Source organism: Microplitis mediator, chromosome 9 (assembly GCF_029852145.1).
Source record: "Microplitis mediator isolate UGA2020A chromosome 9, iyMicMedi2.1, whole genome shotgun sequence".
NCBI lineage: Eukaryota > Metazoa > Arthropoda > Insecta > Hymenoptera > Braconidae > Microplitis > Microplitis mediator.
In genome coordinates this window covers 19,929,340-19,945,630 of record NC_079977.1, presented here as the reverse complement: position 1 = coordinate 19,945,630, position 16,291 = coordinate 19,929,340, and the positions used below count along the sequence as shown (strand labels likewise).

General features: G+C 29.9%; 2 protein-coding genes and 1 long non-coding RNA gene across 3 annotated transcripts; 2 read left to right on the top strand and 1 right to left on the bottom strand.

Moving 5' to 3' along the window:
- The first annotated feature begins 4,569 nt into the window (after positions 1 to 4,569).
- Positions 4,570 to 5,459, top strand: LOC130674314 (pancreatic lipase-related protein 3-like). Its single transcript, XM_057479610.1, has one exon. The coding sequence runs from the start codon at positions 4,686 to 4,688 to the stop codon at positions 5,349 to 5,351; it is 666 nt and encodes a 221-aa protein (XP_057335593.1). The 5' UTR covers positions 4,570 to 4,685; the 3' UTR covers positions 5,352 to 5,459.
- A 3,422-nt stretch (positions 5,460 to 8,881) lies between these two features.
- Positions 8,882 to 10,783, top strand: LOC130674312 (pancreatic lipase-related protein 3-like). The gene is made up of 2 exons (XM_057479607.1): positions 8,882 to 8,980; positions 9,435 to 10,783. Exon 2 carries the CDS (start codon positions 9,435 to 9,437, stop codon positions 9,954 to 9,956), a length of 522 nt encoding a protein of 173 aa, XP_057335590.1. The 5' UTR covers positions 8,882 to 8,980; the 3' UTR covers positions 9,957 to 10,783.
- Positions 10,477 to 16,111, bottom strand: LOC130674316 (uncharacterized). The gene is made up of 3 exons (XR_008991021.1): positions 15,979 to 16,111; positions 14,659 to 14,866; positions 10,477 to 10,789 (listed from the first exon to the last, which is right to left on the bottom strand). It is a non-coding gene; the product is annotated as an uncharacterized LOC130674316 (long non-coding RNA).
- Positions 16,112 to 16,291: the final 180 nt, after the last annotated feature.

Sequence of the window (16,291 nt, the reverse complement as noted above, 5' to 3'; positions counted from 1 at the left end):
AAACAATCTTACCAAATAAATAAACACGGATTTATAACCTGCCATTTATAGGCACTAAATGTAGTAAATTTCAAATATCTGTCACAAAAACTAATGTATTTATCTAGTACAATCGAGTCTAAGACAAATTCCAATAAAGGCATTATTTTAGCAGCAGTCAGACTTAGTGTAACAAGTTCAACGACAACAATAAGTAATAATTTTTTTTTTATCGCGTACATTTTATGTAATTACTGCACTTGTTATTCTACTAAACGTTATGTCGATAACTGAATATTCGTTGTGTTCAACGAAACTAAGTGAATCCAAAAATATAAGGTTGTTGATTGAATATAAATGCCTTAGGCCAAATGCTTTGTCTACACTGGAAATCAATCGTGATTTTTATTGGTCAAAGAAGCATAAAAAATTTGGTAATGACTGTCCATTTTTTATCTGCCGTAATTGAATCTAGGTTATCGTTCCGTAGAGTAGCCTTTTAATTTTGTAGAATTTTAAATTGTGTTTTCGAGTAAGAAATATATATATATATATATATATATATATATATAAATTAGGGTGATCCAAAAAATAACAAATTTTTTTTTTTCTCGCAAACAGGTTCAAAAGTTTCATTTAGATAAAAAAAGACGCCTGTGAAAATTAGAGCTCTTAATATTAACATTATGAGGTTCCTCATCGCACTTTTCTATTTTCCATAAGAATAACATGGAAAAATTTTTTTTTACGTCTTCTGATTTTTATAAGTAGCTAACGATGCGTCATAGAAATAATTGGCAGGCATGTTTTTGTAGGGAATTAAATGCCCCACAAAAAAAGATTCTTATCATTTTTTGAGGAATCTATTTGTTCAAAAGTTATTTGAGGTTGAAGTCGAATTCATATTAAATTTTGAGATTTTTTTACTCTTCCGGCGAAACTATCAGACCTATTACAAAATATCATTTGACCTTTTTTCATTATATTATATTTTAACTCGTACGCAATGAAATTAGATAGTACTTTCTTTATTTAAAACCTTAATCTTTTAGTTACAAAATCGGATATAAAATAGATTTTAGAATATATCCAAAATATGAAAAAAAAAAAAAAAAAAAAAAAAAATGTCAATTATAGCAATAGTCTCGGATCCATAAATTTTTCATGTCTTTTCATCGTTTTGCTAAGAAATCAGTCCATGGTCTTATAGAATACGTATAAAATTACTTTTCAATAATTTTTTTTGTATGCGCATCTTGAATGACATGAAATGCTCTTCGAGCTCGAAAACACTTTTGTATGCTGTTGTTTTCGAAAAGAAACGTTTTTGACTATTTCTTTCATCAACGATATCTTTCTAACGAATTAACCGATTGAGACGGTTGAGGTGGCAATCGACGCGTTTTATCAAGTTCTAAAGCTGATCGAATTTTTAAATTGATTTTTTGAGTCAATTTTGAGAAATTCCAAAAAAACCAAAAAAATTTTTTTTTTTAATTCTTTCGACAACGGTTTCTCTTGAACGAATAAATCGATTTTGATAGTTGAGGTGACATTTCGACGCGTCTTATAAAGCTTTAGAGCCCAGTTGATTTTGGAATCAATCCATCAAGCACATTACAAGTTTTCCAAAAAAAACATTTTTGAAAAAATTTTATTTTTGGAATATCTCCAATCGAGTCCTACCGATCAAGCTCAATTGTTAGCAGTTTGTAGGAATTAATAAGCCGCGTCGAATGACACCTTAACGATTAAAATCGGTTTATCCGTTCAAAAGTTACAGAATATTTACATACATACATACATACATACATACGTACGTACACACATACATACACTCGGACATCATCGTGAAATTAGTCACGATAGCTTCCTAGAACCTCAAAACATCAACATCTGATAGAAATTACTCGACCGTGAATGGCTGCCAATTTTCAAGCATCGGCCGAAGATCGGCTAAATTCCGGATGATAACGGTATGCCAAGCATGACAGTCGCAAGCATTGGCCAATCATAGTAATCAAACATCGGCCAAAGCTTGGTATCAAGAGCACTCGATCAAACCGTTGGCCAACGAACGGCGGTTAATTGTGCACCGTTTTTTATATGAAGCAAAAAGACGGCTGCCAATGATTCACCATATACGGGCCAGTATAGTTAGCCATTTATTGGCCAACCATTGCAAACCAGCCATCGGCCGATCTATGGTAAAATTTCGAAGCTCAGCGACTTTGTTTGGGATTGGTAAAGTTGCTAAAGCTTGACATTTACTAGATATAGAAATTTGAACTTTCAAACGCTTCACGCTTTCAGTGTGGAATTAATATTAAAATAAAATACTTGTAATGACAGCTCATTATTTAACTACATACATTTATTTTATTTTATACAGAAAATACATTTTAATTTTTACAAAGTTAACATTCTATCACGCAGGAACACTGCAATAATGCCCCCAAAAACCTGAGTTAGCGCACCACATACTGCAGCAATCCTCATGTAATGTACACTGCAAAATCAATTATTAACTATTATTTTGACAAGCCGATATTAAAAGTAGACAATCAGCAAATAAAATTTTTTTATCCGATTAACTCTCCGATTACTGATTAACTTCCGATCGGATTCATTCAGGACTTTTCGATTAAATCCGATTTGAATTTTGTAATCGGAATTTTTCAGCTACTTCGAGTTTAAAAAAATATATATTGGAATCTAAAGTTTCCTGGTGGATCCGAATTACGGTAATCACCGTAATTTCCCGTGATTTAAGCTATATTCGGAAGAATTGCGGTATTTTACGGTAAAATTCTGTGATTTACGGCAAAAATTACGGTACTTCACAGCAAAAGTAATGTATTTGTACCGCAAATTTGCAGTAAGGGAACGGTAATTTACCGTAAAATTGCGGAAAGCCTGCGGTATTTTATCATAAAGTAAAATATTACCCTGCAAAATCTGTAGAATAAAAAAACTATACGGTGATTGCCGTAAAAATATCATCTTTTTCTATAAATTGCGGCAAATTGCGATAAATTATCGTAATTCGAATCTGCCAGGGTAAGTACCGTGTGCTTTTTGATTTATTAGTCCTGTTTTTACAGTGCGATACTTTACCATACGGCAAAATACCACAGGCTTCCCCCATGAAAAAAATTTATAAAAAAAATATATAAATATATATAAAATATGTGTAAAAAATATATTTTAAATAACTAACTTTTGGCCAACTGTCGTATATATTTCATATATTTTGAATGTATTTGAAATATATTAAAAATATATCTTAGAACATATAAAAAAATATATTAACAATATATAAAAAATATATTTTTTATATTTCAATAATTATATTTTTTATGTACTCTGAGATATATTTTTAATTTATTTCAAATACATTTAAAATATATGAAATATATACGACAATTGGCCAAAAGCTATTTAAAATATATTTTTTATACATATTTATATATTTTTTATGTATTTTTTTATATGAAAAATACATTTTTTTAACATTTTAACATATATTTTTTTTATAAATTTTTTTACATGGGGGTTGCCACATTTTTACAGTAAGTTATCGCTTATTTACCGCAAATTTACGGTAAAAATACCGTTCTTTTGCCTAAAATGCCGAACGTTTACCGTAATTCGGACCCGTCAGAATTCCATCTACCCAAATATTATTATAACTTAGTACACTTACTCGGCCCAAAAATTTTTTGCATTGTCCATTAGTAATAATATCTATCCTGGACTGGATTTTATTCAGCAATTGCCTCAATCCTTCGTCTGATGCGAGAACGCAGGAGTCCATCAAAGCAACGATCACCATAATTCCAAATAATGCGACAAGTATTTTCGACATTTTTAATCCCAACTGTTGCTTTCAATTCTGTTTTCTTTAAATTATATAAATTTATATACTTTGTAAACTAAATATTTAGTGTAAGTTCTGAATTACTCATATATTTAATTGCTGTCAATTACTTACCTAATTTACGAACCTGTCGGGAAACTGAGCTTGCGGAGTTTAATAAAATACTAAATCGTGTTCAGTATTTTAAGGAAATCTTTATCTCCATAAAAAAAAAAAAAAAGAAAAAAACGAAAGACGTCAAGTTCGAAGAAAATTTGCCTGCAGTTTTATAAGTGACGTAAGTTATATAATTAATTACGTATGTACGTGACAAAAATAAATTTTCGTTTTCTCCTAATTACAAAAAAAGAAAATAATTAACATGCTGATGCATAGAATTGAACCTCAGGCGGTCGATGACGTTGATGGTATCATTATATTTATGAAATTATTGAAATAGTATTATATAAATACTTGCTTTAGACAGTAATTACTATCAGTATTACATGAGATAACTAGTGCACAAGTCGACATCTAAACAAAAATTGTTATTAGTCAAGATAAAAAAAAATACGGAGCCATAATGTATTTTAAAAATATTTTTACATATATTTCATACTTTTTGATACTGTCCGAATCATTTTCTAGTGTATTTTGTGTTGAAAATTATCAGGATAATATACATTTTTATTTGTTCTCGCGATCGTTTCCTTACGACGGCTATCAGGAAGTAACCGTCAGTAAAGATTACAATGATTTCGAAACGACGGAGTTTGATCCAAATAAACCAACGAAAGTAATAATCCACGGTTACAAATCGGGACCGGACGAGGATCATTTCGTGACTATGAGAGATAATTATTTAAGTAAAGGGGATTATAATGTTTTCTTGGTGGATTGGGACGTTCTTGCTGATCGTTTTTATCTAACGGCGGTATCCAATGCTAGAGTAGTTGGGGTATTTTTGGCGAGATTTATTGCCGCTATGAAGCTAGAGGGCGCGGAAGATATACATCTAATTGGACACAGTTTAGGTGCTCATGTAGCCGCAGTTGCTGCCGATTACTTGTCCTATTATAGAGTTTCAAGAATCACGGGATTGGATCCAGCTGGGCCATTTTTTGATTCAGTGGGAGAAGACGCAATATTGAACGCTGAAGACGCTGATTTTGTCGACGTCTATCATACCAACGCAAAGATTGCAGGCAAGTTTATTACTTGTGGACACGTTGATTTCTACTTCAATGGCGGAAAAAGCCAACCCGGATGTGGCGATTTGAATTTCGCTTGCTATCATAGAAGAGCTGTGCATTATTTTGCGGAATCTATAGTTTCGAATGATGGTTTTTGGGCCCATCCATGCAATCTAGAGGACCTACGCAGCTACAAATCCGGAAAGTGTTCGTCTACCCTACCAATGATTCTTGCTGGCGAATATGTTGTTAAAAATTCGAATGGTACTTATAGTGTTATTACTAATGCTGAAAGTCCTTTTGCACAAGGACCATACTAGTAGTGTAAAGTTTTATTGTTTTATAATATTACATGTAAAATTATGTTTATTAAGTCAATATGAATGGACAAAGACAATAATGTTATTTAGTTAAGTTATTAATAAATAAACCAATAATAATAATAATAATAATAACAATAATAATAGAACTTGGTTACTAGATAATTGTTTTGAATTATTTACAAAATCACATCACTTCCTATTTCCAACAATAACTTATCACCCGTGAAAAATGATTGATGTATGCCCAATGCCCATATATAAAACATATATATTTATATCATAAATTGTCCATATGTGACTTATATGTGCTCCAAACATGCTGTATATATGTTCGATATGTGATTCACATCCATATGTATAAAGCACATATGTGACATTCATGGCCAATTTTTATCTGTACTCTCTTAAAATGAATCAGTGAAATTTCACTGATTCTCCAGTGAAATCCACTGGTGGAATCAGTGGAATTCAATGGTTGAATCAGTGATTCGCCGGTGTACTATATAAATATAAAGAAAATAGGTTAGATTAATTTTATTCTATTTTAAAAGTTTATTTAAAAACAAAGTGAACTAAAAGAGTCTTGATAACAATTATATTTAATTATAAATTATTTAGTAATAAAAAAAATAATATTTATTAGAAATTATGAAAATTTAATTTGTTTTCAATATGAGCTATTATACTGGTTGAGTTCTGATGGCAGCAGCATTAAAAATGTTCTTTAAAGTTGGAACTGGAAAAGTTCTCTATCATTGAACAAAAAAAAATTTCTTTTTCTTAAAATGAGTTCAAGTTTTGTCAGAGTATCGTCATCCTTAATAATTGGATTTAAATAATCCAGTAATTGCTGGATATTTAATTTTAAAATGTCATTCATTTTTGAGGTTAGCTTCAAGCTATTGAAATTACTCCAAAGTTATTTATTTTCATACTCTGTAAAAATTGTGTCATATAGTTGCGATTGTTATATAAAAGTTAGATGAAATATTACATGGAGATAATAAATCAATATTATTTACTTATTGACAAAATAAAAGACTTAAATATACTCATGTACAGAATGCTGCTATTGGCAGGGAGCGCGACGAAAAAGACATCTGATGGCTACAAAAAATCATGCTCGAGAATTATAAAAGATATATAAAATTAGTGTATAAAATAAAAATTCGTTTTAAAATCAAAATATAATAATTTATAATGATATAAATAAAAAAGTGTAATTGTATTTTTGATAGAGAAAATTAAATTGAATATATTTCGATAAAAAAATTAAGTATAAAAAATTTTAATACATAATAAACACTATTATTTTAGAATAGAATAAGGTTAACCGATAAAATCAAAACAAATAATATATGACAATTACAATGATAATGGTTTAAAAAATAGTAGAATAGTCAATTGAGTTTTTTAACAAAATTGAAGAAAATAATTTTATTTTAATTCATGATAATTTGCTTGTAAATCGTAACTAAAAAAACATAATGTTTTTTTAACCTTCCGTTATACGCGCTTTCTCTAGTGTCTCACTCATATTCACGCCAACTCTATTCCCGTATGAAAAAACCATATACTGTCGATAATATATAAAAAAATATATGGTAATTAACTGAACATATATGGCGGCAAAATTATTAATATTGATTAATATATGATTTATCATATATAATAATTTATACGTTTAATATTATAATAATCCATATCATTTATAATATATGTGATTGTATACATGTAATATTGTATCAAAAATTATATGTCCGCTTTATATATTAATTTATAACGTAAAATATATGTTTCATCTTATAAATTAATATATAATTTCAATATTATTATAATCCATATAATTTATAATATATGTAATTGTATATATATGATATTACATCTCAAATTATATTCTCGTTTTATATATAAACTTATAATTTCAATATTATAATAATTTCGATATTATTATACATAAATAATTTAAAAAATACACTCATACCGAAAATTAAAGGAACAAAAAAATTTTAGAAATTTTTTAGTGATTTTTGCAAGACTGTAACTTCATGAAAATTAATCGTATCGAGATTTTAAAAAAAGCATTTTATAGCTTGAAATCTCTAGTTCTATATTTGTGCAAATATACATAAACATATATCTATATAAATATATATTTACATACATTTATACAAATATATGTGAACATATATTTATATAATTATATATTTACATGTATGAATATTATATGTCAGTCATATAATTAAATCATATATCTTATCATATAACTTAAAGTATAGTATAAAATATTATAAGCAATATTTATAAGTTAGCATGTAAGAAAAATATATTACCGATATATATGTTGCAAATTATAAAATCATATAATATTTCGGCAAAATTTTGTATATGGCACCATATATGACTTCTTATAATTCCATATAATTTATCATATATTTTGAATTATACTGAAGCTCATATATTGCTTTTTCATACGGGTTAGCTTAAGTAGTGTTGTACAGGGAATCACCGTATAGCGCGAGTAACGAAGGGTTAAAAAATAATTTTTGAGCAATGATAAAAATCATTATCCAAACCGGATTTGAATCAATAAATTAAAAAATATTATTTTAATCTCAAACGATGAGCAAAGGGAAACATTAACGACACAATAACTATTATGAACTATTTTTAAACTTAATTTTCACGTGTTTATATTCAAAGAGAGCATGATTTAACGAAATTGTATCCACAGCGAGCGCTGCGATCGTTTCAGTTGTCCCCACCATATACTAGGCTCCCTGCCAATACTCGCACGCTAACATATTTTTAGTTCACTGGTTGAAACCAGTGAGCGCGACATTCACTGATTCAACCAGTGAAATTCACTGGTTCAACCAGTGACTAAAAGTTCACTTGTTGAATCACTGGATTTCACTGGTTCATTTCAAGAGAGTAACCATTATAGGAATGTATATTTTCCATATTACACCCTTAGATTCTGGGTGAAGCCGGATGGCACTTTTCATTCATTTTAAAGTAAAGGAACCAGGTATGGTGGTCACAGCTGTCATTTGTCGCGATCGGCGTCGTAGAATCACGACGGCACTACTTCCCTTTCAACGACGATCACTGTTCGTATTTCGTTCGCTGTTATCTGTTGTGTCATACCCGTTCTCCCTTACATGTATACTAAAGTAGATTATAAAAAAAAATATCAATATCAATTTTTCTATTTTTTACAATCGAAATTAAGCTAAAAATGATCGAAATACTTATCTGTGAAAGAAATGGAGGCATCATTAGTTTGAAAAATTTTACCCCAGGTTTATAATTGAGGTAAGTGATACAAATCAATATGTATACTTTAATTAACTTAAGTCTTTATTTTTTTTCTTTTTCTAATCAGTAAAATTTCTAGTAATAAACCCTGTGGGCAATTCAAATTATACGTCAGGCTGACGATATCGTCCATAGTATCTTTATCTACGTAATAAATAAAATCATATATAAACACCGGCTTCAGTCCGTTCTTATCAGTGGTAATGAAAACATCTAGTGCCCAGAAAGCCAATATTTCAACAAAAAACGTTAAGAACAAATAACGTATTAGTGAAGAAAAAGAAAAAATCATACGTGGCTAAAATGTATTGTAAAAAAAATTTTTTAAATATTTCTACATATATATACTATTATTTAATACTATTTGTGTCATTGTCTTACGTATTTTGCAATGATTCGTTTAAAAACGAAATTCGCGTTAAACGCAATGCGATATCTTATAACGATGATATAAATTTTTATTTATTCACACAAAATAATACCTGGTATCCGCAAAAACTAATAATTGAGAAAAATTACAATAATTTCAATGAAACGAATCTGAATCCCAGTAATCCAACGAAAATAATAGTGCACGGTTTCAATTCGGGAATGTATCTAAATTTTCTTGTTGATATAAAAGATAATTATTTGTCGAAAAGTGACTTGAATGTAATCGCAGTTGATTGGGAAAATCTTTCTGGGGGTTCATATTTAACAGCGATAGCAAATTCGCGAATTGTCGGGGTTTATCTAGCGAGGATGATTGTCCATTTGCAGATGCAGGGTTTCAAAGACATCCACGCGATTGGGTTCAGTTTGGGAGCCCATGTGCCGGCAGTAGCTGCCAATTACTTGGGCAAATATAAAATTTCGAGGATTACGGGATTGGATCCAGCAGGGCCGTTTTTTACATTCGTCGGATCGGATGCAGTCTTGGACGCTGGAGACGCCGACTTTGTGGACGTCTTCCATACCAACGCTAAGATCCAAGGGATGTATCGTAGGAGTGGACACGTCGATTTTTACTTTAATCGCGGGACGAGCCAACCCGGATGTGAAAATATGGACTTCAACTGCTATCATAGCAGAGCCGCGGTTTATTTCGCGGAATCTATAATTTCGACTGAAGGTTTTTGGGGCCGCCCATGCGATCTGGAAGACCTAAGCAGCTACAAATCCGGAAAATGTTCATCTAGCCATCCAATGATTCTTGCCGGGGAATATGTTGGTAAAAGTGCAACTGGTTCTTATAGTGTTATTACTAATTCTCAAAGTCCTTTCGCAAAAGGACGTTACTGATAATATGAAAATTTTATTGTCTTATAATATTACATGTAAAATTACGTTATTAAAAATTATTTAAACAAACGAAATCTGTAAGTTAACAATAGATCAAATTGAACGGAATATAGTATAGTGCTGGATAGCTCAACTGGTAGAGCACTCGGCGCGATACCGAATTGGTCTGGGTTCGATTCCCAGTTCGGGCTATCTATATTTTTCTCAATTTATCTATAAATTGTCTTATTGAGAAGATTGCATATTAGGTTTCCACTATATTTAAAAACAATAATTATAGTCACCTTATCGAAAAAATTCTACTCTCTTAATTTGAATCAGTGAGAAATCCACTGGTTCATTCAGTGAGTAAAAAAGTCACAGGTGAATCAGTGAGATTCAAAGTTGCTCACTGGTAAACCAGTTAGTATTGGGTTCACTGATTCAAACCAGAGCAAAATTTAAGTACCTCAAGTGTCCGTTATCAGCAGTGAGCTATGATTTGTATAACATGATGTTTGTTTATTTATGTCGATTGAATTAATTAATTAATACATTTCACGGTAAATTGTGACCCTTTTATTGCATTTTCTAATTTACATAAATTATATTATGTTTTTAATTTAAGCTATTCTTCAAGCCTTGATAATTTTTATAATTTAATCGACCATTGTATTCGTAAAATCCTTGTAACGACAGCTCATTGTTTGATTATATACGTTTATTTTATTTTGTACATAATACAGTTTTGTTTTTGTAAAGTTCATATTTTATTATGTAGGAATACTGCAATAATGTCCCCAATAACCCGACTTAGCGCACCACATACTGCAGCAATCCTCATGTATTTTACACTGTGAAATAAAATATTAAGGATTATTCTAAGAAGCCAATTTATCAAAATGAAAACAAAAAAAAATTTATATATATATATATATATATATATATATATATATATATATTCATATGGAAGAAAAAAATAATACACAGAGAAAATTTTATGGTAAAAGTTACCATCAAGTTATATGTAGTACAAATTTTAAACTGAATTATATGATTGATAATATCATTTATATTATAAAATAAACAATCCGAATGGTAGTATCTACCATCTATATGGCAAAGTTTAAAATTATTTATGATAACCAGAAATTATAACTGTTATTATCTTAAATAATTACTACTATTATAAAAAACCGTAATTCTTAATAACCTGATGGTTATGGTTACTATCAGCCTAAATAACGATGACCATCTAAGCTAATAAAAAATAACTATATAAACGTTATAGTCTGACGCTTGTCTATGTGTAATTTGTTTCACTGGGGAAAGATTAATTTCACACACACACACACACACACCCATACCTACGCACGTACACATGCACGCACGGGTGCGCACACTCACTCGCACACACGCACGCACACATGCGCACGCTTACCCGCAAACATGCACAGATACGCACGCATGCACACACACACACACACATGCACACCGGTGCACACACACACACATGCACACCAGTGCACACACACACACACACATGCACACACACATTCTTAGTTAAGAATTTTTACAACTTTGAATGATAAGAGTTACCATCTTCTATTGTAACAATTATAATTTTTAATAATTACAATTAGCATTTTCGATAGTAACCGTTACCATCATTAATTATAACTGTTATCATTTTCAATTGTAATACTGATCATTATAACCACTAAAAAATGTTATTACCATTTTCGATAGTTAAAATTACAATTTTCGTATTGTAGATACAATAATTAATTTCTCTCTGTGTATAATTAAATTTCAAGTAAATTTATATTTGTGGCTAGTGTCTGATTTTACAAAAATTATGGTAAGTTGTCGATTACAAACGGAGTAATTAATTTTTAATCGCGTCATCTCTCTTCCCATACGCCATTTCTTCATCGTTCTTTCCTCTGATATAAAATTGTTATTATCATCGGTTCTAAAAATTCTACGCTGACGCATTTTAGATTATTTAGCAATGAAACATCAAGAAATTAAGAACCTCTGAACGGATCATAAATTATCTATGGACACGATTTGTTACTTAAAAACTGTAATTTTCTTTTAGTTTTTGATAAAATAGAAATAATAAAAAAGGTATAGAGTTTTTTACGATAAATATAACACTTTGTGATGATTAAATTTTTTAAGGTTTAAAAAATAACGGATTCATTACTTTCGATGCACGAAAAGTCTATAAAAAATTACGATAAGATATGAAAATTTTTTTTTATTGTTTTAAAATGCTAGTCTAGATAGCATACAGTACTGTCTGAAGTTTTTTTTTTACAGAGAGTACACGAAAAAAACGGGTAATTTTCCTATGATCGCATAGGAATTTTTACATATGCGAACATTTTTCCTTTGTGACAGGAATTACTCCTATGTTAACATAGCAAATTTTTCTATGTTGTACTGTAGATTTACCTAGGTGCATATAGGGAATTCTACTATATTAACATAGGAATAATTCCTATGTATATTAAATTTAAAAACAGATAATTTACTTATTTCCTTACATATATATTAGCTTGCTTACTACAAAAAGTCATGGGATTTATAACTGTACACGGAAAGAAAATTATGGGAAGTTTTGCTATGCATTATGGGAATGGTTCCCATAATGGTATGGGAACCATTTCCATAATGGTATGGGAATCATTCCCATACTATTATGGGAATGGTTCCCATATTGGTATAGGAACTATTCCTATAATATTATGGGAACTATTCCCATAATGTTATGGGAACCATCCCTATAATATCATTAAATTTTCTTTTTGCACAATAGTATAGAAATTTCTCAAAATTTGAATTTTCTTGAATGATTTGTGCTGACAAAAAATTCTTGTTAAAAATTTTAATGTTTTTTTGCCAAATACGATTTTTTTTTCAATGTTTGAATTTTTGTTTTTATGTTTAATAATATTTCTGTGTATTGTAGAAGTGATTACCGCACTTCTTTAAATTAATTTTTTCATGATAATATGGGAACCATTCCCATAATATTATAGGAATGGTTCCTATAATAGTATGGGAACTATTCCCATAATATTATGGGAATGATTCCCATAATGGTATAGGAACCATTCCAATTGCATTATAGGAATCATTCCCATAATATTATGAGAATAGTTCATACTATTATAGGAACCATTCCCATAATATTATGGGAATGGTTCCTATAAATTATAAGAACCATTCCCATAAATTATAGGAATGATTCCCATAATATTATAGAAAGTATTCCTATAAATTATAGGAACCATTCCTATAAATTATAGGAACCATTCCTATAGTGTTATGGGTATCATTCCCATAATTATAGGAACTATTCCTATAATTATGGGAAACATTCCTATAATTATAGGAACCACTCCCATAATTTATGGTCGTAATTCCTATGATGGTATAGGAAAAAATTTCTCAAAATTATGGGAACCGCTGCCATAATTTTCTTTCCGTGTAGGTTTACTCCGTAAAAGCAATGTGACTTGTAGAGATATAATTTTTTTAAGATAAACTTTAGTTTAAACCTGAAAGTTAGAGACATGAAATGAATAGTTGATAAAAAATCGTAAGTTACTAGATTAAGATGAAAATCGACTTATAAATGATTACCGCAAGTCAAATCAACACTTATTTAAATTAACTAATTAAATCACTACACATTATTGTCATATATAAACAAATCATTTTTTAATAATTAGTATAATACAAAAAAAATTTAGGTCCTTGTTCTGAAGCCTTCATTAAAACTAAACCGGATTAATCAAATTAATAGTTCATATTAACGCGTTTCGATTGGTGAACGTCTTAGTCATACCAACTTTGTCTGAATTTGAATTTTTGAAAAGAAAAAAAATCTCATCCTTTCATAATTTTTTCAACACACGAATTTTTCCTATGTTAGCATATAAATAATTCCTATGTTTGGCATAAAAAAAATTAATATGCTAAAGAGAAATAACTACTGTGGTAACATAGGAATAATTCCTATGTTGACGTAGGAATGTTTCCTATGTTGACACAGTAACTTTTACTATTTTAACTAAGGAACTTTTTCTATGTATTATACGAAAAATTTCTATGTAACATATGTTACTATAGTATTTTTTCCCATATTACCATAGGGAATTTCCCTATGTTTACATCGGAAAGGTTCCTATGTCCACATAGTTATAGTTACTATGCCAACATAGGAAAAATTACTAATTTTTTTTTCCGAGTACTCAGTACTCTCCCAGATAGTAGCCACTACTATATTTTTTTTTCTGTGTAGGCTGTTACGCTGTACATAGAAGCCAGAGGTTTGTAGGTACCAGTTCTTATTTAGACTGGTAAGCCAGGGTTTGTTCCTTGAGTATTGGCTAAATATTGGCCCAAGACTGGCGAACCAAGGCTTTTCACTCGAATAACGGCTGAATCTTGGCACAAGAATGGCGAACCGACGCTCGTCACTTGAACGTTGGTCGGATCTCGGATCAACCTTGGAAAGCCGAGCCTCGGTAGCCCAGTATTGTGCCAAGACTGGCCCCGTTGTCAATATTTCTTTTCTACAAGAGTTGCTGGTAACGATTAGTTTTTTCCGTGCACTCCACGTGTTCAACCGCGGAAAAAAATTTTTTTGTATGGGAACTGAAAGTTCTATATTCTCTCTCACAAATTATTGTCTATGCACACTTACTCCTCCCCAAAATTTTCTGCATTGTCCATTAGTGATGAGATCTATTCTGGATTGGATGAAATCCAGCAGTATCCTCAATTCGTCATAATCGGATGCGAGAACGCAAAATTCCATCAAAGCAAAGACCACCGTAATCACAAATAATGCGACAAATATTTTTGACATTTTTAATCACAACTGTTGCGTTCAATTCTATTTTCTTTAAATTCTATAAATTCATATACTATGTAACGATAATATTCAGCAAGATCCCAATTATTTAACCCTCCAGCACTCTCGTAAAACGTGCCACTATTATTGCTCTCGTGATGAGAAAAATTCTCACATGTTCTGTGCAAGCGCGCGTGCGTGGATCTACTTTATTTTAAATATTTTCAAATCTAAAAAATTTTGATTGTCAAACAAATTAACTTATTTTTAGACTAAATTATGGGTGATCATGATTCTTAATAGTGATAAATATTTTAAAAATATTAAAATAATAAATATATTAAAGAACATAACAAGAACTTTCATGTGAAACGTAATTTTAATTCGATTTTCATATTCAAATCGAATAATTTTTTAACATTTCGAGCAATTACTTATTTTTTTTTTAATAAATAAACGATATTACCCCTAAGAAAAATATTTTTCATACATTTACTGATATCAGATTAGTTCTGATAATCATAAACTTATGTTTAAACTTTGCAATCTAAATGACTGATACATCACATGTTTTATATTTGAAAACAACAAATGATCTTGGACTATGACCAATTACTGATATAAATAATTATTTAATTATTGATTAACGTTAAAATATTAATTTTTAAACTCTGTAACTTATTTTTACACGCTGATAGATTCGAAATTAAGGTTAGAATGACAGTTTTTTTGTATACACCTCGTCCATAAATAAACTGTCCACGAAAACATCCGAATCGAGCCGACCATACTCGATTCCGAAATTCTTACACTTTATCTTACTCTAGTCATACACAACCATTGGCTGTACGGGATAACCCAGAGGCCACCTGGGCAAACAACCCAACAAGAGAAAAAAAAAATATTACTATAGTTATGAGAAAAAATCTCACAGAGCAACAATAAATATTTTTTTTTTTAAATATTATACGAGAATAATTAAATAATAGTGTTGTAATCTATTAGAGCATTGAATTTTAGAGAGATAGGAAAAATATCAAGCATTCATTACATTTGAAATTTTTAAGAAAATTTATATAACATATGAGCGTGAGAGAAAATTTCATAGTAAGAGTGCTGGAGGGTTAATAGCATTTCTAATTTTGTATTCAATTTTTATCGATTACTTACCTAATTATGTAGCAATCGAGAAACAGCTCGTCGGAGTTTAAACAAAAATGGAATTGGATTCAGTATTTGATGGAGACTTATATGTCTATAATAAAAAAAAAAGAAACTAAAGACATCGTGAGTACTAAAATTTTTTCCCAGATATGACGTTATGAGGATCTTAATTGTTTTTTTATTTTTTATTGACAATAAAAATCAAATTAAAAAATTCTGCATCGGCGCATTAAGCCGGATCTCTAAAGTTGACGATGACGTTAACGGTATCGTTATATCAGTGCAATAAATGAAATGCTGATGTATAAATACTTGCCTC

Coding starts and splice junctions, on each gene's coding strand:
- LOC130674314 (XM_057479610.1), top strand. CDS start 4,686: ATGAGAGATAATTATTTAAGTAAAGGGGATTATAATGTTTTCTTGGTG.
- LOC130674312 (XM_057479607.1), top strand. CDS start 9,435: ATGCAGGGTTTCAAAGACATCCACGCGATTGGGTTCAGTTTGGGAGCC.